Raw genomic sequence first — 26,087 nt, 5'->3', positions numbered from 1 at the left:
TCAGATTTCTTCCAGCGCAGGCGTCACGACGTCAGGATCCGATGGAGACCGTCTGTGGAAAACTAGACGTTAAAAATAACAGTCAGTTCTCCGGCTACGAAGGACCAATTAAATGTCAAGGGGTTGACAATTTGTTCAAACACAGTAAGAGAGAAATGAGACACTGGCAGACCGACTCAGAGTTTCAAAGACGTGCGCACGGGTGAGAGTCTCTGAGCAGACTAACACACCGAGCACCGTTTACTCGCTTTATTTATAAGGCAAAATGGGTTACATAGTACTTCCTCTTTCAACTGAAGAGGGGAGAGCTCAGGCATTGTCTTAGCTATCTAACTTCTGCACACAAACTGAAAAACAACGACACAGCAGTATTCATGCTTATCTGACATCGCAGACACTGAAGTAAAGAATGCATGTATATATCCTGTCTTTGTCAAACATCTCACACACTTAAGCAAGGAATACATTGTGTTCTTTTCAACAGTAAGCTTTACCGTGTGAAAATATATAAACACTTGATTATAAGGCATACTTGTTTCTACTTGATTATACTTTAATGATTTAACTAAAATAAAAATTCTCTTAACAAGCACACACGCTTTTGCTGAAACAGAAGCGCTTGAATGCACAGATGTTTGCGGGCCTGTTTATCCGAACATGACTGGAAATGATTGAGAACATCATTACAACCTCTCTATGGTGTACCCTGCCTCTTGCTGTATGGCAGCGGGGATAGCCTCCAGCCCATCTGCGATTATGTGCTGTATTAGCGATTGGATGGATGGAAGTTGAGTATCCACAGCAATCCAACAGATGTCCCGGGGTCTCATTTATAAAAGACTGCATTGTGAAACTCCACATGTTGTTCTCTGTCGAAATCATCCCTTTACCTTGAGATGTCTGCAGATTACTCAGGAGAGGTGGAGAGTCTTGCATGGTAGCTGATCAGTGGTCCTTTCTGTCATGTCCTATGGCAGCGGTGTTGCAATCACTATGTAGCACTACACGCAAGTGACAGAGTATTGGTATATTTGCAGCAATCAGACTGATTGAGACACAATTTATAACAACACACAGTTGTTTCTTCCAACTTGGTCCATCCATCCATCCATCCATCCACTTGTCCAGTTCAGGGTTGTGGGAGGGCTAAAGTCAGATGGACAGGGCGTACCCAGGTCAGACACTCATTCATATATATATTCAACAAGTAGTCAATTTAGAATCACCAGTTAACCTAACCCCACTGACAGCATGTATTTGGACTGTGGGAGGAAGCCAGAGAGAACCCACACAGAAACAGGGAGAATAAGCAAATGCCACACTCCACTGGATTTGAACCCAGGACCTTCTTGCTGTGAGGCAACGGTGCTAAAGATTCGATTTTTAACATTTTATCTTTTACTTTTTAATGATTATTTGATCAGCCTTGCTTGTGTATTATAAATGACTCAATGGATTTACACCTAACTGAAAGGGACGAATCGTCCAACCTGCCCCATTCTGTTATCATTAACTGTTTCAACAAAAAGTGGCAACTGATACATAAGACTTCATTTTTTTTATTGTTTATAAAGATTTTGGTTACATGTATATTAGATATAGAAACTTTTGGCTATAAAGGTAAGGTACAAGCTTCCTCAGACTGGCACCAGCTGGAAAAAGTGTGATCTTTTAGTCTTAGATCTTTATAGTTCAGTCTTTAGTTCTTTTAGGCACTAATATTGATGCTTTTCTTTTTCCTCTGTATTTTTTAGAGCAGTGCCATGCTGCCGGGAGTCTGTGGATGAGAATATGTCGTCAGACTTCTACTCCAGAGATGCTTTGTTGGAGCAGGGGACCATCCCCCTGGATATTGACAATGTTCACATGCTGCTGCAGGGTCAGTCTCATTTCCAGTACAGATTACAGTGTAATGTTTCTGACTGAACAATGAAATATTTTCTACAAGAACAAGAGTAAAGGGTTTTTGGAAAAAATCCTAGCTTTAGGCTGTTGGAACTACTGTGGTGCTTCTTACCTAAAATGAGTAAGTGCTCATTGTTTCTGGTCTGAGGTCATGCAAGAGTAAAAAGAAAAAAAACCTCCTGATTTCAGTCACTGTGGCAACATAATAAATGTTTGGCCTCAGTCTCACTCAAGGGAGCAGTTTGATGACCTTGTCACAGTCAGTCCACTGTGGGCAACATCTTGTTTCACTTTTACCACTCTTTTTGAGGTCATGCTTGGTTTAATCTACGGAAAGTGATCCGCTGTTCACTTTGAGACATGAGTCATGTTGCAAAGAGTCTTCTGAAGGGAAAGAGCAGGAGGGTGGTGCAGGCATGCAATAAACACTGCGCGCACATCAACTCACTGTATCTCGGGGCATTCATGAACGTCTTAAGCAAAGTATTGCACTGAGACTGTCGTTACAAGTTGGTTTTCAATTGGTGAGCCCAGGCCCGGCCCTAACCAATCTGGCGTCCTAGGCAAGATTTTAGGTGGTGCCCCCCTACATCGGCAGTGTAGTGTATGTACTCACAAGAAACCGAATAGCTTTGTCTTTGACCTTTTTTTTTTACTTAAAGAAAGCAAATTCACAATCAGAATAATTAACAAGATAAAAAAATATATGAATAAATAAATGAATACAAAAAATAAAAAATGAATATATGAAATACAATAACACCGCTTGATGCTGCTGCAAAACTGGTGGGTTGTGCTGCTGAGGTGGAGGCAACAGGAAGACCGCTTGATGCTGCTGCATCATGGCTGGGTTGTGCTGCTGATGCTGCATCACTGGTGGGTTGTGCTGCTGAAGTGGAGGCAGCAGCGGTAGATGTGGTAGATGGCCCAGGGGTGGGATTTAGAAACTTCAACAGTGCATCTGAAGAGAGGAGTATGTGACACCACTGAGTATTAAAGTCTAATAATAAAAACATAGGAATAAAATAGGATTCCAGGAATAAAATGAAATGATATAATATAAATGAAAAACCAAAGAGATATATGTATGATGTTAACTGATATGCAAATTAGATTAGATTCAATTTATTGTCATCATTACAGTGAAATGCTGAATAGCAGAATGCAAAGTAACAGTATAATATCATATGAGAATGTTATGTTATGATTATCTTTGACCCGAATCACAGCAGTGCTCATATTAAAAAACAGCATAATGTTGTAACAAATAATATTTCTATTAAATAAGCTTTACTTTGCATTTTAATTAACGTGGGATTATTTTTTGTATTTAGAAATAATAGTACCAATTTTTTTTTTTTTTCAACATTTGTGGCACTGGCGTGGCGCCCCCTGATGGACGGCGCCCTTAGCATTTGCCTATACGGCCTATGCCACGGGCCGGCCCTGGGTGAGCCACTTCATTTTAAAGTTTTTCATCTCTGGTTTATGATTTAAAAAAATGTAACAATGAGTCATCTGCTTGTGACGTAAGTTGTAGAATAAAAAAAGAACAAAACACAAAAAAAGTTATTATATACATTTACCAATTTATGGTAGGAGGATGGGCCGAAGAACAAGTGAAGTGGCTGAGCTGGGAAATGTCTTATTTACAAATAAGGCACATAAAAATGTGTACTTCAAGCTTAGGTAGATGTTTTCTTTGTGTGATCAAAGCCTTATTTGCCCAACTGCATTCTGTGATATCTTAACAAATATTATAGAAGCTACCATAGCTGACCTTTGTCTGACCTTTGCCAGTTTAGAAAACAAAAGTCCAGAGGTGAACTTGGCAAGTGACAGAGCATCATCATTTTTAATGTGAATTTATCAATGCTGCCTTGGACCTAACATCACGGGAACCATTAGCACCAGAGTTTGACTTCACCGGACTGTAAACCAATCAATTTAGGTTGCACTTAGTGTCCATTACCTTTGAATAACACAAAACTATTACCATGTGAAAACATTTTACAACATGAAATGAAAAACAGATAATTTCATGTACATATTTCAGATTTAAAAATCAGATAAAAAAACATTCCAAGAACAGAGTACCATTTTAGCTCGGTGGCTGGAGAGGAGTGCCCCAGGTTCAAGTCCAGCCTGTAGCTCTTTATTCCGTGTCTTTTCTCTCTGAGGTTGAGGTGGTTTGGGCATCTGAATAGGATGACTCTGGCATATCTCCTAGAGGAGGTCTTTTGGAAATGTCCAAGGCGGGGAAACCCTGGAAGAGAGGAGCTGGGGGAGATGGGTGGGGAGAGGGATGCCTGCTTAGACTGACCCAGAATTATTAAGCATCCAAAGGTTTATCAAACATCACTTTCTGAGGAAGTCCTTATCTCCCATTCCATTGTCCTTCTCATGGCCCTGTGCATTGGACAGTCCCTGTTGTTTTGCCCTGTTTGTCTCCCTGTGTTGTCTTGCAGGTTTCTGGTAGATGGGGTTTATCAATGCAACAGCGACCTCCTGGTCAGTCTCGTTTAAGAATTTAAGAACAGGCTGTTTTAGCTCTGACCCCAGTGGCGTCTGTCTGATTAATGTGTCAGGTCCCTCAAACCAGCAAACTTGGGGGTTTATCCAGGATTTGAACCCAGGACCTCTTCCATCTCCTCTTCCATTTTCAATAATGCAATTGTAACTAGCTAGAATTTTCACCACACATATATGTAGCTATGCTTTATTTTCTACCTGACAGGTGCCAAAAATGCAGTTTGTGTATTTGGTGATATGTGAGCCGTTTGGGGATATTCCGTTTACTGAAGAACCAAGACTTACCTTTACTGACATTTGCTTGAGTGCTTAACAGGCGTGAGCATGAAAAAAGGATGTGTGTTGCGTTATGAGCATGCTGGCACGATTACAAGGTTACATATTGTGATTTTTTTGAGAGAGTATCTCCATGACATCAGCTGGAAGCAATGCTAGACTGCAGCACAAAAATTAATAGCCCACTTTAACCACACATCTGTCAAGACTTGCAAAACCATATTTGTTCTGTATAGTAATACATATCTAAGAAGACACTTGTTGTTCATATTTTTCCATAACTTTTCTTAATCTTTCTGTCCTTATTTCACCTTTTTAATAGCCTCTCTCAGTCCTGATCCACCACTCTCCTTATTCTCTTTCTTGCAGCTTATATTTTTTAAAATGAGTGACTCTCAGATCTTTTTTCTCTACATCTTCCTTGACTCTTGATCTTTGGACTTTTCAACATGCTCATATGTGGTTCTTTCTCTGTACCTGCCTCAGTTCTTTTGCCTCCCCTAACTTATTGGGTCCAATCTGACTTCATTCCTCACAGAGCTATTTTTAGCTCATTTGCTCCCCACATTTAGAACACTGTGTTTTTTTAAGCCTTGTAAATGTTTTTCCAGTTATGTAGTTTCCAGCTGCTACACCATGTCCAGAAGGAATGATGTAAGTCCAACGCCCCCATGACAAGCCATCTTGTAAAATAAGAGTGTGAAAGTCATTTTTTGTGTATATTTGAAGGTGTAATGATAAAAGAATGTCACTAAAAATAGCTCAAGCTATGTGTGATTGTTGGGTGTATTCAACACTTGTTAACTGAGTCTGGGGATATTTTCTCGCATAGGGTGCAAGGACTTGAGCACAATGTGTTCTGCATCGTGGATATACCCACTGGCTGTTTTAGGGAGAACATGTGATGTCACTTTAAATACCTTTTTAATAGGTTGTCGGTACAACATTAATCATCTTTTTATGCATTGCCAAATAGAATAGGGTGCAGTTTTGGGTTTATTTATGTCAATGAGTGACTCTTTTTTCTTTCGTTTTTGCTTAGCTGCACTGTGTAACCTACTGGCTATGTTTCAGTTACCTAACTGGGGTTGGGGTTGCATTAACTTAGTCTTCCAAAATTCATCTTCCATTTTGCTTGGTTTGCTTGAATTTGAGTCAGGTTTTCCAGCCTGTGCAGCATAAAGTACTTAGGATGCTGCAGGAGAACTAGCTTGTTCCAGGTCGTGTTTGGGCAGGAATGAAATCTCGGTGAGTCACATTTAAAAGAGGTGGAGCCCAGCTAAACTCACCTGCATCCCTGCAGGCAAGAATTGTAGACGGTTTAAACAAGAATTGTTTTCAATGGGATTTCATATCATATTTCATATAATCTCTTCTCCTGCAGCAATGGGTGTGTTGAATGTTGAATCGGTTTGGTAAAGCATGTAAGGGAAAAATGCATTTGATTTAAACAGATGTTTAACATCAGAGTTTACTAATACTACTAGTACTACACTACCTGCTCAATCAGCATGACTTCTCACATTGTGGGTAAGTTGCTTGCATTTGTCTTTCTAGTAGTGAAGTTGATTGGTGTGGAATGAAAGTGACTGCAGAGTTTAGTGTGAAGACACTGTACTGTAGGCAGCGTTTGAATGTGGAACTCTTAAACCTAGTTTGACTGCTTATAGAAACTATACCAGGAGATTTACAGATATAGTCCCAGTATCTGCAGAATATAAGAAACCAGTCTTGAGTAGGAAGTAAATAGTAACTCACCTATACAGTATGCATATGTATGTATTCAAATTCATATATAGGCTTTGCTCTCTTCTCAGGACTGGGGCAAGTTTTAGATCTTATAAAACCTACAGTAGTCTAGTTTTAGAAGAGCTACTGCTGTAGAATGTAATTACGCATTAAACACAAAACCGAAGCTTGGCTGCTATTCAGAGGTTAAACCTTTATTTAATGTCTGAGCAACATTGTACTTGTAGTAGCTGAAACTACAACAAAGCCATGAAGGCAGATGGCTAATGTTAACATCTTGAAAAGGCAAAAAAAAAAAAAGAAAATGAAAAAGAAAAAGTTTGCTGAGGTGAAACCGAAATAAGAAGCCAACCTGATGATTTTATGGTAGTTACTGCTAATTTTACTAGTTACTGTATATGTTAATTTTGGGGCGGTGATATTCTGTTGGTAACATTTTCTATCAGTGCTTTGCATTTGTACAGTTGCTGGTTATGAAAGCTGTCCAGAAGGCCTAAAATTAGCATTTTTGGAAGCACACATCTGTGATAAACACATTTTCAAACGACAACTCTGACACTTTTGCTCCTTTTTTACATGTATTTAAAAAAATTGCCTTCCAGGTAAGGAAGGTTTGAAAGCCCATTTTAACTGCATAAAAAACCATTATAAACTATAAAGCATTTTCCTCACCTGTTATCTGGCAGCTGAAATAAAGCACAATTAATTCTTAACAAATTCATAACAAATTGCTCATAAAATCATGAAATATTAATAGGAAATCTTTTTTTTTTTAAAAAAAAAACTATTTACGTAATGCTTATTGTACTCTCCTGATGGTCTTGGTGGGTGTGGCAGCTTATCAAGCGCCATTGTTAAACCCCAGTCAAGTCCCTTAATTCAAATCAGAGACTTGTTTCATAAACTGACAACTGACTGATTATCCAGTATCCCTTTAGAAATGTCTGAAAAACTGCAGAAATGCACCACATTGTGCATTATGCAGTAGTCCTTAAAAACACTATTTGCCACATGCAGAGCAGATAGAGGAGGCCCTGCTCTCAGTAGTCAAAATTGCAGGTCAGTTGTCAGATTTATCACATCCCACAGACACATTAACTCTGGGGGAACAAGAAGCTTTCGATTGAGGAAAGCACATGATAGCAGGCTCTTATAGCAGGAGAAAGCCCCTCCTCTAGGAGCAGATATCAAGTTTGTCAGCCAGTCAAATACAATATACAGTGCTGTGAAAAGGTATTCCCCCTATTGCAGGCATTTTTATCACTGCAATAGGTTGAGAACCAGGCAACGTAGCATGTTGAAACTGATACCATAGGTGCATCTACTAAAACTCTCAGACAAGTTTGAATCTCAGTCACCTTGACCTCAAGCTCAAAGGCAGAGGTCAAGTTTTCTTAAAATCTTGTAACTGCTAGCTGGGAAAGCTCAGCTAGCTAATTATCCACCAGGGAAATAAATGGAATACATCACTGTTGTCAAGTAAAACCCTTCATAAAGTTTCTGAAATGCTGTTTGTATGTGAAAATGTAAGACAAGGAACAATAGCAAGAAGACTGAATTAGGCAAATTTCAAAGTCTGAAGAGGTACAAAAACATCCATGTTAAACAGATAATGTGGTATGCTTTGGATCATGAGCTGTTCCTCTCATTCTCAATACTTTTGCCATCCTTCTGGTACAACTATGGTTTCATCTTTCACAGAACTGTGCCAAACCTTTTAAATGTTTTATGGCAAAGTCTAACGTGGCCTTCTTGGTCTTGACTGTATTCAGTGGTTTGCACCTTGCTCTAAATCCTCAACATTTCTCTTCATTAAGGTGTCCCTTGTAGACGTCCTCCTCTCATTTGGTTGTTCTTGATTAGATGTTGTGAAGCTGTTTAACCTTTAGTTGCCTTCTGTGGTCTTTTGGGCCTTTTGCTGTTGCTGAACTGGTCAGTGCATTGATTCTAGCTTTAAAATGTTTCTTTCTGCCATTGTTTGTATATATTTCATTTTCTATATGTATAGGCATATAGGAAATAAATTATATTATAAAAACAATGCTTTTGTTTTTATTGGCCACATTTTGGAAATAATACTGGTTAACGGGGATTCTAAATATCACATTGTAATTATGCATCCAAATATCATCTCACATTTGACCTCTGATCTCAATTCTATATTTCATATTTGCCTTTCTTACAAGTTGACCCCTACAAACTGCACTACAAACTTCATAAAGTATGTTTAAAAAGAACAAAGAAAACAAAGGGAATTCATACAAAATATAATACTCTTCCGTTAAATGTAAATACTACTCAGTATTCTTAGATCACAGTATATGTGAGATTCTTGATTATGTTTTTAGGAATACCCAAAAGTTTTTGCAACACTTTTTGTGATGAGTCATTTTTCGAGGTTTGTGGCTTGTTCAGGCAACACACAAACCAAATACTTGTGTTTATAATACTGCCAAAAGTGTTCCCATAGCAATCTGGGTGTACCCTAAAGAAATAAACAGCTTTTAGGATGCAGCAGTCTTATAGTTGCAAATGCTTGTTAATTTCGCAATAGGTGCACTTCTAGAATCTACTGTTTAGATGAATTGCACACTGCTAATGTTTTTCATTCTGCTGAATAAAGCAGATTGTTTAAACCCCAAGGTTGGCTCAGATAAAACTGTTTAGGCTGCTATGCCCCCCTTTACGGTTATGTTGTTTCATGGGGGACCTTCAGTTGTGGTCAGATGTTTTCATACACTCATGATGGGCATGAATGTCATAAGTTTGATGCTTTGATTAATTTGATTTCTTTGAACTGCTGCTTTTCCATGGTGGAATGATTGTGCAGCATACATCTTTAATGTACGGAGCCCCGCAGGGGACATGGGAGAAAAAAAAAATTAGGGAGAAAAAAAAAATTAAGACTGACTTTTGCGAGATTTCGCAAAACAAACTCGGGATCACGCAAAAGTTTTGCGAGATCTCGCAAAACAAACTCGGGATCTCGCAAAAGTTTTGCGAGATCTCGCAAAACTTTCTCGCGAAAGTTGAATTCCAACAATGGCGGCAGCTACTTAGTTGTAATATTACTCTTTCTGGGTCACAAAATACACTTTTAAGATATTTTGAGGCGTGAATGTAGTTGTGTAAACGTCAGATACCTGCTCCGTTTACAAGACATCACATATTTGCAAAAGTGCTCCGACGTTTTTGGAAATCTGACACCCACTAGCTCGAAGCTAATGGGAGGTTGAGACCTACTACAGCCGGAAGGAACACCGCTTTCCCGGCACATCGTGCCTTGACCTCCCGGTTGGCTTCGAGCTGGCGGCCTCCGAAGAATGCGGCTAAAACTTTTGCGAGATCTCGCAATACTTTTGCGAGATCCCGAGTTTGTTTTGCGAGATCTCGCAAAAGTCCGTCTTAATTTTTTTTTTCTCCCTAATTTTTTTTTTTTTCTCCCATGTCCCCTGCGGGGCTCCGTATTAATGACTGTAATGACAGCTTTAAATTTATTTTGTGTGTTTTTTGTTGAACCCACACAGGTTCACAGGAGTCTGTATACATACAGAGTCTGGAGTATACAAACAGCTCAAGTAATATTTGGTTAAATGTCTCCTAGCAAGCTACACCTTAACCAGATCCTCTTGCTAGCCATAAACAGGCTTCTGGCATAATTCAGGCTAGATATCTGGCCACTCTTCTTGGTAGAATTGGCAGGGTTAAATTAAATTGGTTGGTTTTCTGATATTGAACAGGTTTTCAAGCATAGTGCAGAAATGTTCAAGGTTGGGACCATTTCAAAAGTGTAATGTTAACCTGCTTTATCCATTCCAAAACCAGTTCTGATGTGTTTTTTCAATCAATGTCCTGCTGTCACTGCCCAGTTGTCTTCAAGTTTCAACTGTTTCGCTATTGATATGAGGTGAAACAAAAGACTTTGGATGTAGGCCTGTCATCATGCAATTGATTGTGTGCAATGTACCAAAACCAGTAGTGGCTGGTTCTGGTTTGTTCCGTTGGGCGGCTCTAAATTTCAGTCAAACTTGACGGTGTTGATTTTAAAACAGGGCTTTCTTTCTTGGTCAACACCTTCTCAGTTCATGGTGATATAAAACTTGCCTTCACTGTCACAGGGATACTGAAGTTCTAGCACTTTCCACTTCATGGCAGGCTTAAGCCTTAATGGGTCTTGGGTTGTTTCTGAAAATCCTAACTAATTTCCTCTTACCTGAGAATGACTGTTTGGGTCTTGTGAGTTAAGCTCTTTGTAGTTGTTTAGAAATGGCACCATCATACTTCTGGAATAGTGGAAAGCCCCAACCTCAACTGTATTGAAAATTTATGCACTATGCTTAAAAGCCTGTTCCACATCAGGAACTCAACCATTTTAAATAACATGCCAGTTCTGCTAAGAATCAGTTATGTCAGAATCTTGTTGATGGTAACCAAACGTTTGCAATCTAGGTGTAAATGTAACCAATTATTAGTGTGGTTATCTGAATATTTGTGACCCTGCATGGACCCTGTGGGGAAAATCCAAAACAAATTCAAGCTTGTGCACGCAATTCATGGTTTATAAAAGTCAATAAAGATGTATGACGTACGGTGATTCCACCATGGAAAAAGAACAATTCAAACAAAATCATTAAAAGCTCAAAGTTACCATGACATTCATGTCCATGATGAGGTGATGAAAACTTTTGACCACAACATGAACTATGTATGATGCGTTTGTGTAACACTGAATTACTTGTTACAAACTGGAAAAAATGAGATACAGTGTGTTAATTAGTGAGACTTAGAGTGCTCTAAAGGATTATAGCTGAGAAGATACCATGTCCTTCAGTTCCACTTGGATGCTAAGCATAGTCTTCTCATTGCACCTACTTATTTTCTATGCAGATTTGACTAATCTCCTTCAAGACAACAACTAACTGTCTGTCTATAAACCTGTGGTCATGGCTTGAAGAAACCTATAGTAAACAACACAATATAGATCCTGGAGTTTTCAAAAAACTTTCTTTTGAAAAGCCTTAAACTTTCTTTCTACCTGACCCTTGCTCTCTTAACCAAAGAGACCTATAATATTAGCAGTCCAAGGAACTGTGCCAACTCTCATTTTCTCTCAGTGTAAACAGTTCGTGTGGAGCATTATGGCTCCCTTTCCCAAGATTTGATGCTTTTGTGATTTGTTCTTTAAATGTCTAAGTTAATGCAGTGATTCTTCCTTTCCTACAGTGGAACAAGAACAGATTCAGAAGAGGACCTTCACCAACTGGGTCAATGCTCAGCTGGCAAAGGTGAGGCCTAAATGTGGGAACAGTATGTGTGAAGGATGAACTTACTGTCTACTGTGTGCTGGATACAAGCACACAATAGAAAGAAACCATGCATAAAACTACTGCAGCGTGTTGAAGAATTTGTCTACTCTAACATGCAAACATAAAATGCTTTCCCAAAACTTTATACACAGTGAGTCCATTGGTCACTCTCACATAATTTCCTTTGTCAGACTAAAAGAAGAAGCAGAAAACATGAAGAGTCCTGAATATTGTTCTCACTAATGACTTTTAAAGATTATGATTACTTTATATTAGTATTTGTGTTTTACATAGTACCATGCAGCTAGTTTTAGTCATGTGCATTTCCTTTGAAAAGACATATTTTTCCATACTGCATGGATAATATATGAAGCGCACGTTCCTGACAGCAAAGTGACCTTGTCAGTACTGCACCCTTCAACTGTCATGGAAAGAAAAGCACAAGTAGCAGTAAAATGGCTCGCTTTCAGTAAACTTTCAGCTTATTCATGACAAAGATCCACCATGGACAAAAGTTGTCCAAGAGTTGCTAAAATCAAATCATTATACTTCCACTGTAAGCATCTTCTGAAACTTTTCAAGGAGGCGAGATGTTATAGGAAAGCTGTCAAACACATGCATTGTGTAAAGGTTCTGTCCCCTGACATGACTCAGCAGAGACAGACTCTTTCTGCTTTATAGTGAAGGTCAGCTGTAAATATCACAGTGGAGGACAGTAGAGTGGTGGCTGCATACACAAATATAGCATTAAGGAGCAAGGTTCACAGCACACAGACAGACAGCAACAGACGGCCCACCAAACACACCCACCTAATCCACCCAACCAAAGGTCCGGCATGGTGGGAACTTTGCCAGTAAGCTAAATGGTGGAAATAGTTGTTAATCCTTTTGGGGCTGGTCACATTATACCTCACATTACAACCATGCACATGTGTATCACGTGTGAATAATATTTGGTGCAGAAACTTTTGTGTCCTCCTAGAAATTCAAAAGTGACCTTTTATGCCGGGATCGGAGTACATAATAGAAAGTCAGTTATTAGCAAGTCAATTATGACTTGATCTACATGACACAGGGCATTGGTTTGGGAATGGAAATTAGAATTATGACATTCAATCAATCATCTGGTTTACTGTAGCTAGGAAAATACTGCAGCCTGTCAGGTAGTCAGTAATCCATGAAATCCTGGATGTTTTTATTGACATTGTTGTAAGTAAACACAGTTGTACAGTTTATTGTGTGCTGTTATATCACATTCATACTGAACACTGTCACACAATTTAGAACATAACATTATCTCACTTGCCTAAACGTGTTGCCAGTGTTCTCACAGAATGTGGATCTGCACATCTGGAACGTACTGACAGCGCTTGACTTATTTTTAATGTTAAAGCCTTTAACACACAATACCCCATAATGACAAAGTAAAAGGTTTGCTTAAAATTATTGCAATTAAAAAACAAACAAAACAAACAACTATAGCATGTACATAAGTATTCATAGCTTTGCCGTGACGCTCTAAGTTGACCTGCTTCCACTGATTATCTGTCAGATGTTTCTACAACTTGATTGGAGTCCACGTGTGGTAAATGCAGTTGATGAAGTCAGTGGACATGATTTAGAATGCATGACAGTGCATGTCAAAATACAAACCAAGCCCCGAAGTTCAAGGAATTCTCTATAGTTCTCCCAGACAGGATTGTATTGAGCCACAGATCTGGGGAAGAAAAATTTTGGCAGCACTAAAGGTTCCAGTGAGCACAGTGGGCTCCAAGTTTGGAACCACCAAACCATGAGAAACTAAATTCTGTGGTCTAATGAAATAAAGAATGAGCTAACTGGCCTGAATGCCAAACGTCATGTCTGGAGGAAAGCAGTCAGCACTCATCACCTGACCAATACCATTCCTACAGTCAAACATGGTGGTGGACCCATCATACTGTTCGGATGTTGTTTGGAGCTGGAACTAGAAACCCAGTCAGGGTTGAGGGATAAATGAAGAAATGTGCAGAGACATCCTAGCTCATAACCTGCTCCAGAGCGCTCTGGACCTCAGACTGTGGCAAAAGTTCTTCCAACAGGACAGCGACCCTAAGCACATAAGCCAAGATGTCAAAGGAGTGGCTTTGGGAATCTCTGTGAATGACCTTGAGTGCCCCATCAAGAATCCAGATCTAACCCCTTCTTTGGTTTTTATTTGTAATACCTTTGCAAGAATTTAAAATAAACTCTCTTTGTCACTATGAAGTATTCTGTACAATTTCAAGGTGAAAAATGAATTTCTTACAGTTTGGAATAAGACTGGAACATGAAAAAATGTGGAATCCTGTGAATACTTGCCAGATCCACTGTACAGTGTTTGCTATTAATGCCATTCATTGTTTCTTCATTAAACCTGTTGAGTGTATCTGTAAGATTTTATCAATAATAATGCCCATGACTATGACTATGCAAATACAGTACACATCATTATCTAGAGAAACGTCCCCATGCTCAAAATGTCAGCTTCTAAGAAATCAACAAACAGCTGTCTTTTCTTTAAACTTTAACTAATTTGTTTGGCTTTAATGCCTCGAAAACTGCGTCATGCTATAAAGTTATATAGTTACGCAAAATTACAAAACTGGTCTCCACCAGTTACATGTGTTTTCTGCACACGTCACTGCCCATTTTGTAAATTTTTGTCATCAACATTTTACATAATTTCTAAGAAGCATCATCCCTGAAATAATTTCCAAATTCCTGTGATTTCTGTGTTACCAACATATTTTCATACATAGCTTTCTCTGAGTAAGAGGTGATTTGGAAGATACTTGGCTAGAAACTTGCTGTAAAATAACATAAACAAAATGTATATTTGTGACAGAGGAGGCCACCGTGCATGGTTGTAGATCTCTTCAATGATTTCCGTGATGGCTCCAAACTGCTGGACCTGCTGGAGGTGATGAGTGGCTTGCACATCGTAAGTCCAGTTTTACCTTAATGCTTCATGCTTTCCAACCAACAGCTAACAACTTTTGTGATCTGAGTGATTCACCTTTTTGTGGTTTTCAGAGTCGGGAGAGAGGCAGGGGAATGTTTCAGCACAGGAGCAACATCGAGAAGGCTCTCTCCTTTCTTAAGAAGAAATCGGTAAACAATCTTTTAAAGGGGCTTAATATTAGCACCAACTTTATTCGGGAAAACTGTGTTGTTGGTATTGAACAAAAATAAATTAAAGATTACACAAACACTTTTTTTTCCCATCAGACTTTCATGTTTAGATTTTGATTCTAATATCTGTGAAAAACTCTAAACTGTTTTCCTTTTCCCCAGATAAAGCTAGTTAACATACACATTCCTGACATTATTGATGGAAAACCATCCATCATCCTGGGCCTTATATGGACTATCATTCTTCAGTATCATGTAAGACTGTTTTTCTTCCCCTTTTCTGTTGTTGTCCATTTTGTTGTGCATTGCTTATTACTTTGGTTTTGATGAGGTTTTTATTTCCTCATGCTAAATGCCAAATGTAAATCTATCGTGTAAAACTCAAACTGGCGTTTGGTTATTTTAGATCGAAGAGCTGGCGAGCTCCCTCACCTTTGACTCCCGTCAGTCCTCTATGGAGTCTTTGGCCAGTCTTGACACGCGCTCCACCTTCTCAAGCCACTCGGCTAGCAGCAGTCCAGTTCCTCCCAGAGGCTCACCACTACATCATCGTTTTAGAGTCTCTGCCAAGAAAGCACTGTTGCTGTGGGTCCGGGAGCAGTGCCACAAGTAAGCACTTGATCAAGGGAATGGTAATATTTGGCAAACACGCGTCTTAATGTATTTTGCAGCGTTTTTAGAATAGAATACACATTTATTGTCACCGTACATGTGTAGTGAAATTATGGGTTACACTGATGTAATTCAATTTGAATCAGTTTTATTTATACAACGCTAAATCACAACAACAGTTGCCTCAAGGCGCTTTATATTGTGAGGTAGACCCTACAATAATAGACAGAGAGAAAAACCCAACAATCATATGACCCCCTATGAGCAAGCACTTTGGTGACAGTGGGAAGGAAAAACTCCCTTTTAACAGGAAGAAACCTCCAGCAGAACCAGGCTCAGGGAGGGGCGGGGCCATCTGCCATGACCGGTTGGGGTGAGAGAAGGAAGACAGGACAAAGACATGCTGTGGAATTGAGCCAGAGATTAATAAGAAGTATGATTCAGTGCAGAAAGGTCTACTAACACAATAGAGTCACATATATTGGTAGATCATAGCCCCTTGTCATCTGTGAGCCAAGTGTATGATGTGTGAGTGATGTATCCTCATTTGGGAATTATTACTCATTTCCAGGTCTGGGCTGAAGACCAAATCCAGATCAGGACTTTACTATGTGAAGAGTGGGACATTGATTCGTTGTTACATATCCAGTCTCTGTATTTATTTCTAAATGCTCAAAATATTACAGAATCCTGGTGCTTTTGCCTTGAAAGAGCAATGGCTATGTAACAGCATAAAGACTGCATGAAAAAACTGAACACATTTACTGTATATGTATATTTTATACATTAAAGTCTTCCTTGACCCAGTACTGTGGGTTCCATACGCGAAGACTCAGACAGAAGGAGTCACATAGGACTGGAGATGATGAATAATATCAATGTAAATACATTTTCACACATTTTTATTGTAAATAGGTCGTAAATATGTATTTTTTTTAAATGAAATAAATGTTTGTGAACACATTTCTTGTATAAAAATGTATTTTCTGATCTTTGGTTGCATTTTATCTTTTAATCTTACTGTTTCTTGTTTGACAAAGATTTAATCTTTTGTTACTTTGCTGAACTTGAACTGCTGAACTTGAACTCGTGCCAGTCTGTACTTTATGACATGGAAGTATTATGAAGTGCATTTATTACAATAGTAATAAAATAGTTTCTTTCCTTCAGAGCTGGCTGCTCAGTAAACGTAAAAGACTTCAAGGCTAGCTGGAGGAGTGGAGTGGTTTTCCTGGCTATCCTGTATGCTCTGCGGCCTGACCTGGTGGACCTATCCAAGGCCAGAACGAGAAGCAACAAACAGAACCTGGAGGAAGCCTTCCGTATTGCAGAGAAAGAGCTGAGGATCCCCCGACTGCTGGAGCCTGATGGTGAGGGGAAGAACTCGATTAGTTCAAAATGCACTTTATGACAACAGATACGAAATGGCAACAAGAGTGCTACTTATAGAACACACTTATACAAGCACATTCTCCTATGCATTCAATGCTTTGTTGTGTGTCTTTAAGCACTTTCTATCACTCGTTACTTTTCTTAAAAGTAATAAAAATACGTTACTCCCCAGAGAAAGTAATTCGTTACGCTACTTTTAACTATTTTTTTACTTTACTTTTGCCTTAGTCAGTAAATTGACCTGAAATCTGCACATAATTACCAGCAAAAGGCATATAAACCTATAGGCTACCAACACAAATCCTAATGAAGACACACAAACGTTCTTTCTTTTAGTCTTTAAATATAAACAGAAAACTGACAACACAGCTGAATCCCAGTCCGATGGAGACATTAAGGGAACCGTACTGACTCTGCTGTAGAAACAGAAGCTGCAGCCTGACTGCTGATCACTGTCTTTGTCAGCTGTTGAAATCTGGGGTCTGGCCTGTTGGCTGGGGTCAGCATGTGCTCAGCTTTAACATTATTCTGGGTTTTTGACAATGAAGATATTATTGTAAGGTCTTTACCTTACAATATAAAATGCCTTGAAATGACTGTTGTTATGATTAGGCACTATATAAATAAAATGCTGGCTACGTATGATAGTCTTGTTCTGGCAAATCAGTTTGTAACTGATGAACCTTTTAACACAGGCGGTGACACAATCATAGCTATAATGTAATTACTGAATTCAGCACAGTTATGCCCTACGTTACAACATTACTGAAAAATGTAATGTGATTACATTAATCCATTGCATTGGGACGCATTACACCCGACAGTTGTAATAAGTTGCTAAACCAAAAAAGTTTAATTGCATTTTTACGTATATATTACTTTTTAAAAAAATAAAACTTAGAAAATCATAATAATTATAAAAAAAATGTATTGTTATAAGTTTGTTAAAAACAACAACCCAGAACTCCAAGTATGGGAAAATATCCAGTATTGATTGCTCAATGATGGTTTTATCATCAGTAGTGACACACACTTTGGCAATGTGTTGCACAGGATTTCTTAATCAGTTTTATAGGAAAGCTATCCTTTTTCCCTTTGGGTCACTCAGTTGCTTATTTCTCTGCTCCTTTTCGCCTGCTACAAACACTCTTTTCATGATCAGATTTATTAAATATTTTTCTCACATAGATATCTAGCAGCAAAGAATGTGTTGCTGTTTACACGTTTGCAACTGCATGCAGAGTGTAGCCATACCCAGCTTGCCTAAAGGCAAGATGATCTGATGGTCTGCTGACTCACTTGCTGCTTGTTTGCTTCAGCCTTACATAAAACCCTCATTTGTTTCATCTGCTCTGCCTGTTACTTTAATAGCAGACTTTCATGTTTCTAAGACAGAAGAGTTACACCTCCATTCCTCAGCTTCCAGTATTAAACTCCACCTGCTTCAAGAACACACTCAGATGTTAGTCTAAACATGTCAAAGTAGTGTTGCAATGTGGAGCTGATCATGGAGCACTCTGATGTTGATGCAGATGTGGACGTTCGGGACCCCGATGAGAAGTCCATCATGACTTATGTGGCTCAGTTCCTTCAGTACTCCAGGGACCTGCCAGTGCCAGAAGAAGAAATGCAGGTCTGTATGAGTTTATTATATTCGACACAGGGCATCAGGTTACGCTGCAGAAACATTTGCAGAAAAGTTGTTAGTGTAGTCCTTAAGTCTAAGAATCAGTTCAGGTAGAGTTTAGACTTCTCCTTTACTAATCTAGTCCTACTTTTGTGTGCCAAGTCAACATGTGGTAATGCTGATCTCAATCTAAACCAGTGGTGCAGAATACACTCTATATATATGTATTTGAATTGCATTATAACTGCATTAGCTCAGCGCAAAACAAGCCCAAACTACACCTATTTTTAAGTATAGAATGCAAATAAGTAAAAGTTTACATGTAGTGTTTATTTCAACAAAACTGGGTATTTTTAATCCCAGATATCTAAACATAGATCTAAGTCTAAATCAGGCATGTGTGCTCTTTTTCTTTGGCAGCTGTTCAAAATAATCGGTGCAGTTAAAGTTTTTCCTTATTTGTGTACATAATTACAGACATGTTCAAACAGTAATCTGGTCATCAGTGGCTGGTTCCCCTTGTTCAGCTTGTGTGTTTTCCATTCAAACAATTAATGTATTGTTCTGAATGGCACACTATCATGTGCTCATCTATGATACCACTCTGCCACCTTATGCCCTGCAAACGCTGCTACAGAATGTAACTGTTATATATCTGTTCATGTTTCATTCCATGCTTTATTGTAAATCAGCCAGAACACACGTGGTTAATGCAGTTATAACTGTTAAGAATAAATAAGACTTTCTGTTCTTCTTACACTGAAATCAAATATCGTGTGTGCATTCAGTTGAGGTCAGCTAAATGTATTTGATGTGTTTGAGAAGACCACTTCTCTCTTGTCTTTTCCCTTCTCTCCTCTTATTTCCTCTCCTTTCCCCTTCCCCTTTTCCTCCTTAGACACAATATTTGACTCCTTCTAAAAGTCCTTCTCCTATCAACCTGCCTATCCACTACACCCCTGCTATTTCTGCTTCACCTCTCCGCCAGGTACACCCAATCATCACAGCACAATGTCAATCAGCTGCACAATCCCTTTGTAGTACCCGCAAGTAACGATGGATTTTATTGCTGATGTTTATATCTAGTAACGACACGTCAGGGGAGTTGTTTATTCTGAGGATGCTTAACACACTGCTGTTTAAAACTAAGCTGCTCCGAGCCAAAGTTACCTTCGAATCACATGGTGGTTAAAGGCAGGACTGATCATGCAACACTGAACGAGTTTGCCCTGTTCTCTGGGAAAGGATCCAAAGCCACAGCAAGGGTGTTTTTCTCTTGCCTCCCATGAGAAGAATAAAGCGCTCATGGGGTGGTGCAGCAGTACTGGAATCGCCTCACGATAGATCAGATAAAAATACCTGTCAGCTTTGGTTTCTGACAGGATATCACCACGTTAAAGTGTAGCTGCTGTAGACATTTGACATCTTAAGATATTTTCTATTTTTAACTATTGTGTTTTGCTTTTTGATTCTGCTGTGGGAGTGGGAGATTGTAGGAATATGAGTGTTAGTTTGTTGGAATTTCACAAAGAAAGATGAAAATGCATTAACAATACTAAACTTTAAGCGTATATAAGTGAAACAAATCAAATTTAGCAGTACTACACTATGTTCCCTAGACACTACACACCACAGGATCTGCATGACAGGATGGTGATCTGCTTTTACAGGAGAAGAGGTGAACAGTAAAGGTGGCAGCCTTCTTCAAAGTGACATGTTGCTATATTCTTGTGAATTTTCAAAGAACAACCAAGGAGCCAAAACAAACTTATGTATGTGCGCTGCTTAAAATCAACTTAGTTAGCGCTATCATTCAGCTTTCTGTAACGTGTCTGGTGATTGGTGTTGCTTTTTACTTTACATTACACTCACATTATGCGTGCTTACATCACGTAAAACTTAATTCTGGAATCATTTGATCATCCTCACCCACTCAATTTTTATTGTGTCTTTCCAGGTGACACCTGACCGTAAGGCACAGGAAATGACATGCTGGCTGGTTCAGGCCTATGATGAGCTGCTGGAGGGATGGGACTCCACAGAAGGAGAAAGCTACTCAGAAAGATATAATGTATGTTTCTAGCAAGAGCTCATCAGGATGTGTTGCATTTTTAAGTATCAGTGCACAAATTAGGTAAATGTCTGGCACATTCAGAGGCCCCGGTATTATTTTAACAGGCCTATGATGTAATTACAGGCACAATAAGCACTGTCTGTATAACACAGATCTTAGTTAAAACTGAATTTGGTTAACAAAACATTTTTAATTCTTCTTCCCAACAACCTGATCCTGTTTTGCACAACAGTGTTAAGCAGTTGTAATTTTTTTCTCTCTCTTTAGTTCTCCCCCTGAAGGGAAGGAGTATGCTATCAGTTTCATTTGTTTATCTGTTTGTTACCAGATAAACAAACGAAACAAACTGTGAACACAGGCTAGTGTTCACATTTTTCAAGAATCATTTTCAAATTTTGTGTGATTGTAGATGCCAATAACAGCTCGAGCTGATTTTCTTTTGGTGAAACTCGGGTCAGGGTCCTGATCATTCCTAAGCATTTGACTTTAACCTTCATTGTTAGCGCCCAAGAGCATAGTTGAGATTCAACTTCACTTTCAAGAAACCATATTGATCTAATATATCAGATGGAAAGAGTTATACAACACACTTTTTATTTTTTCATTACAATGCCCTACACTGTCACAGTAGCACCGTAATAGGCTGACATCATCATATTGTAATAAAATTATGAAGCGTCTAAATTTTGGCACAGCGTTTAACGTTATAAACTGACTTCACGTTATAAATTTGTCACTAAAAAAGTATTTTCCTTCCCTCAGGTATTTCAGACCTTTCTGGTGTCCTTTAATGAGCAACGACGGCCCATCATGCCTTTGTTGACGGCCATGAGACGAACCCCAAAACTGAGCGATGAGCAACGGACTCTTAGAGAGGCGTGGGATGCTCTCACAGAAAAGGTTAGTTTGTGTTATTTTTTAATCAGACTAGAGAACCTTATAAATGTATAAATATGATCTAAAGTCATAATACTGTACTGTACTAATATAACACTACAGCACCATAGCAACACAGACTCTTAAACACCCTAATCTGTTACATTACGGCTGATGTGTTATATTTGTCTGTAAAAGCTTGTATATTTGTACATATTTGTGTATTTGTTCACTGCAATTTGAAGACATTTACTTTACTTGTGACTTCCTTTTCTCTGTGTGTTCATCTAGCTCCGTGAGTACAAAGTTGCTTTAGATATGAGTCTTCCAGCCCCCTTGGACACAGTAGCCCGCTGGCTTTTGAGAACAGAGGAGGCTTTGGCTGAGGAAGATGGCAACCCTCAAGACCACGGCCGTGCTGCTGATGAAGCGAGGGAGAAACACGAACTGCTCAAAGTAATCATTTCCAACTTTAAGATGTACTGGGAAACAATGTTGCTGATCTTAGCAAAAACTGGTTTCTCCGGCTCTTTGTAGACAGTGAAATGTAAATGTTTGCAAGCATATAAATATATATGTGCATGCTGTCTCTGCTCGTTGTTGCTGTAGGCTTGCCTGGAGGAGATGCCACAGCACGTGAAGACCTTCCAGTCCTTCCAGAACATAGATGAGTACGGAAACATGATGATTCCTACTGACAAGATGGATGAGCTCAAGAGGAGGTGAGGGTACTTTCTCCAGTGGCCTGTGTAATGTATGCATGCACAAACTGGATATACTTTTGAAGAGTATATGAATGAATTTCTTAGTTTAAGCCGAAAGTCATAGAAGGACTTGTGCTGTCCTGACCTGGGACTGGATGTAATCAAGATCACTGCTTAAACTGAGAAAAGCATCTTATAAAGTGATAATTTACTTTCTGAAGTTGATGTGGTTTTATTTTTTAGTTTCTATTTAACGTTCTGTTGGCATCTTCATCAGATTTACCAGCGTCAGAGTGACTGCCAAGTATCATGGGATCAAGCTAGAGTACAGAGAGCATCGCCACACTGTTTTGGATCTGTTGGGGCAGATCAGGACCAAGCTTCGTGTCTGGAAGAGACCTTATATCTCCTCAGAGGCAGTCAGGGTGTCGCTGCAAGAGTGGCATGTGAGTAATCTTTGTTTAGTCTTTGTATTTTCAAAACACAATTTAATACTTGGGGGTGTGTCGATGCTTCTTAACATCTTTTTGTTCTTTCTTTGTATATATATGTATATGTTTATCTGAGCAGTACAGTAATTTCTGTTGTTGGAGTTACTAATCTTTCTTGGGGTATAATTATAAATTTGGACAATATCTATATATCTATGTAAGGCCACATAATAGAAATTCTAACCAGGATGCAGCTAAGACAAACAGATTCTGCACATAGTATCTTAATATACAAGACACACTATATATAAGACGGACAAAGCTTCCAGGTGTGAAGCCAGTGAGGAAGTGCCTTAAATATGCATTTTATCTAAAGGCTAGCAGGGGGCGCCTTCTGTGTTTGCAAACAATGGAGGTTCATAGGAAAATGGCTCTTGATATCTATGCTCTACAACCTCGGTAAATACTTCAGTTGTGATCTCAAGTGGTAGTATGAAGCCATAATGAGTACTATAATCATAAATTAGGGTAGGGTGTGTTTTATTGCAGGCGATGTGATTCGCAAATCACTACTGAACATGGGACGTGCCCATCGGTGTCTCAAATTTGGTTTTGACATGTCAAGATAGCATCAGTGAAAATTCTCATCTCAAGGCCTGACACTGGAACTTTGGAAACCAATGGATGCGTCATGTTGGGTGTGTCCATCTTGTATATACAGTCTGTGATATACAGTGAAGATGTCCAAAATGGGCTATTGTAAATAGTTTTTTTATCAGGGTTTTCCCTCTGGTTCTAGTGGTGAATTTTATTCAGAGTTTTTCTCTAACTTCTTCACTAGTTTATCCAAAAATGTTCCTTCTGCTGTGTAAAGGGCATGGATGTTAGTGTTGACTGACAGTTTTAATTTGTATTCATTTTTTTAAACTCAGGAACTCGTATACACACAAGAGCTGCCTTCCATGTTGGAAACAGCTATTCGTAAGCTGAAGCAGATTTCCGAGAAATATTCAAGCAAATCTGCCCTTGGTAAGTACTGTGATACTCTGTAACAGATATTTTGTATTTCTTCATTTATATTAATGTTTTTGATTCCCCATTAGAGTAAAAGTGTATTATTTTATTTCACATTATTTCTTTGCTCCATAGCTTCAGATTATCAGCATGTCAGTCAGCAGGTGAAGCAGCTGGAGGAGGACACTGCTGTTGTTTTAGAGGACGTGACCACAGTGAAAAGCACAATGGGACGGGTTCTGTCTGCCTGGGACTCGTACAGCGACTCCCTTAGTTCCCTGCAGGCTTGGCTTGAACAGTGCTCTGCAACACACAGCCACAGACCTGAGGTATGATTAACTCATTAAAGTGTTATAACTGTATTGCTCTATGATAATAAATATGTCATAAACAAGCTAGTATAACTTGCTTTGTAATAGGGGATCAGTCTGTTATGACTTGGAATAACAAGTCAAGTAAAAAGTCTGCAATAATAACATCTAAATAAAATAATGTCTACATTATCCTTATAGATGATATATTTTAGTATTTGCCATTTTATTTACAAAATTTCTATTAAGCTGACCTCTGCATCCATGGCTGAGTGGGGATCTCATCAGGCCCACCTGAATGAAGTGGGGAACTTCCTGATTGAGTCAACAGATCCTCAGACCAGCAGGAGCCTGGCAGAGGAGCTTCGAAAAGTCAACATGCAGTGGGCTGAGTTTGTCAAGAAAAACACTTTGGTGAGTCAACGATCAAGGAAAACCCGATTTGTGTGCTAAGATTCTAAAACACCTTTATGACAAAGAATTTGGAAATGTTTGAACACTCAATCACACAAGCTATTTTTTTGTTAGAGAATTAATCAGAATATTTTCCTGACATGAATTTACTTAAAATTATTTTTTTTGATAAAGTACCCACCATATGGCACTCTAAAATCAACTTTTTATCTGTGCTTTTATTTTTTACAGAGGGTGTTTTTATCTGAGGGTATAGCTTTGTTCTTCTAAACCGTTGGCCTAGTTTCTTCTTTTTATTTGGCATTATGCGACTAGAGGCAGCAGTGATTGTGGCAGCCTAATGTCTCATGCGTTTGGAATTTAAATGTGATTGTTCTATTGAAACAATGATTCCTAGGGAGTGACTCAAAGTTTAAAAACAGTGCTCCACCTTTACCTATTGTATGCAAGTAGCTGGACTTATAGTCTTTGAGTACAGTGCAATGTCATTCTTATATCTGGAGTTGCACGTTGAACAAGTGTTGTCAATTTCATAAAGTTCTTGTTTCCTGTATGTTAATCTACTGTGTAATTATGAAATTAACATAAGTGAAAAGAGATGGAAACTTCAAACTGTGTTGTGTCCACAGTAGATTAACATACAGTAAACAAGAACTTTATGAAATTCTGCTGCTAATGTTTACATCATTGAATTATTAATAAATTATCTTTGTTATTTAACATGTTTATTTGTGTTTTTTCCAGGAAAACATTGGTGAGCCAATTGAAGTTACCCATGTAAACCCAGAGGAAATCAGAGCTTTGATCAGAGAGGGCACACTGATTCTCAAAGAGCCTCTGGCTGTTATGGCGGGTCCTTTACGCACCTACAGGAAAAGATTACAGGTAGGACCAACGGCATCACTAGCAAGTCATTGCACTTTTTCAGCTCTAATGATTATTTTTGATTTAAATGACCAAATTAAATCTTTCTAAATTATTGCTCAATTTCTGCTCTTCAGTTTATAATGAGGAAGATTAAAGACGTGGATCTGGATGCTTTGGCTTCTGTCCCAGAATGCCCAGCAGATCAGTTACAGAAACTGAAGCTTGCAGTACCAGAAGTATGAACGATTTCTCTTCTTTTAAAAGAACTATTATGATTGTGGTCATGAAGATTAAAATGATTATATCTGGGGTTTTTTAAAAAAAATCAAAGTAAGTCTATCTGTCCTTTGCTATCTTTTCTTTAATTGTCACCAGGTTATGCAGACATTATCTGAGGCAGAAAAGGTTTGTGTAGAGCTGCAACACAGTGTGTCTGGGCTGGACAGTCGATTGGCTGAACTTCTACATTGGGAGACTGAAGCCAGGGAGCTCTACCACCTGCTGAGGGCCACCGATCGGCAACAAAAACAGGTCCAGACCTCACAAGCCAGGGTGAGATGAATCACTGCATAGCAGTGTTGGCTTTTAAATCCTTTCATAAAGAAACATTTATGATTATTTAAAACTAACATTTTTATTTTCCAGGTCACTATTTCCCGTGGTCTACAGCTCGAAGGTCAGGTAGTCACAGAGGAGCAAGACCTGCAGGTGATCGTATCGACAAATCAGAAGAGCTCTCCCATCCACTACCTCCATGCCTCTGCTATGCAGGATCGAGTGCGAGCTGCTGTTGCTCAGTCACAGGCCAGTTGGGTTTTTTTTGTGAAGTAACCTTGTTAGACAT

At 38.9% G+C, this 26,087-nt stretch overlaps 1 protein-coding gene across 7 annotated transcripts in view; it reads left to right on the top strand.

Moving 5' to 3' along the window:
* LOC120739768 (nesprin-2-like) overlaps positions 1 to 26,087 on the top strand; it is a 64,104-nt gene that overhangs the window by 10,457 nt on the left and 27,560 nt on the right. For 5 of the 7 annotated variants that reach the window (XM_040041648.1, XM_040041649.1, XM_040041647.1 and 2 more), the window contains exons 2-22: positions 1,755 to 1,879; positions 11,686 to 11,747; positions 14,635 to 14,730; positions 14,823 to 14,900; positions 15,084 to 15,176; positions 15,328 to 15,530; positions 16,704 to 16,903; positions 18,458 to 18,558; positions 19,451 to 19,540; positions 20,510 to 20,623; positions 21,389 to 21,526; positions 21,794 to 21,958; positions 22,112 to 22,224; positions 22,484 to 22,652; positions 23,570 to 23,666; positions 23,787 to 23,980; positions 24,212 to 24,376; positions 25,121 to 25,261; positions 25,378 to 25,479; positions 25,619 to 25,795; positions 25,889 to 26,047. In XM_040041648.1, coding sequence (XP_039897582.1) covers positions 1,792 to 1,879; positions 11,686 to 11,747; positions 14,635 to 14,730; positions 14,823 to 14,900; positions 15,084 to 15,176; positions 15,328 to 15,530; positions 16,704 to 16,903; positions 18,458 to 18,558; positions 19,451 to 19,540; positions 20,510 to 20,623; positions 21,389 to 21,526; positions 21,794 to 21,958; positions 22,112 to 22,224; positions 22,484 to 22,652; positions 23,570 to 23,666; positions 23,787 to 23,980; positions 24,212 to 24,376; positions 25,121 to 25,261; positions 25,378 to 25,479; positions 25,619 to 25,795; positions 25,889 to 26,047 — 2,745 coding nt within the window. In that variant the 5' untranslated portion in view covers positions 1,755 to 1,791. Of the gene's footprint in view, positions 1 to 1,754; positions 1,880 to 5,801; positions 6,244 to 11,685; positions 11,748 to 14,634; positions 14,731 to 14,822; positions 14,901 to 15,083; positions 15,177 to 15,327; positions 15,531 to 16,703; positions 16,904 to 18,457; positions 18,559 to 19,450; positions 19,541 to 20,509; positions 20,624 to 21,388; positions 21,527 to 21,793; positions 21,959 to 22,111; positions 22,225 to 22,483; positions 22,653 to 23,569; positions 23,667 to 23,786; positions 23,981 to 24,211; positions 24,377 to 25,120; positions 25,262 to 25,377; positions 25,480 to 25,618; positions 25,796 to 25,888; positions 26,048 to 26,087 lie in introns of those variants that run through there. The other 2 variants (XM_040041644.1, XM_040041646.1) reach the window with 2 other exon arrangements.

The sequence above is a fragment of the Simochromis diagramma genome, unplaced genomic scaffold, assembly GCF_900408965.1.
Source record: "Simochromis diagramma unplaced genomic scaffold, fSimDia1.1 OVJJ01000304.1, whole genome shotgun sequence".
In the NCBI taxonomy this organism is placed as follows: Eukaryota; Metazoa; Chordata; class Actinopteri; order Cichliformes; family Cichlidae; genus Simochromis; species Simochromis diagramma.
This window is presented reverse-complemented; position numbering and strand designations above follow the sequence as displayed.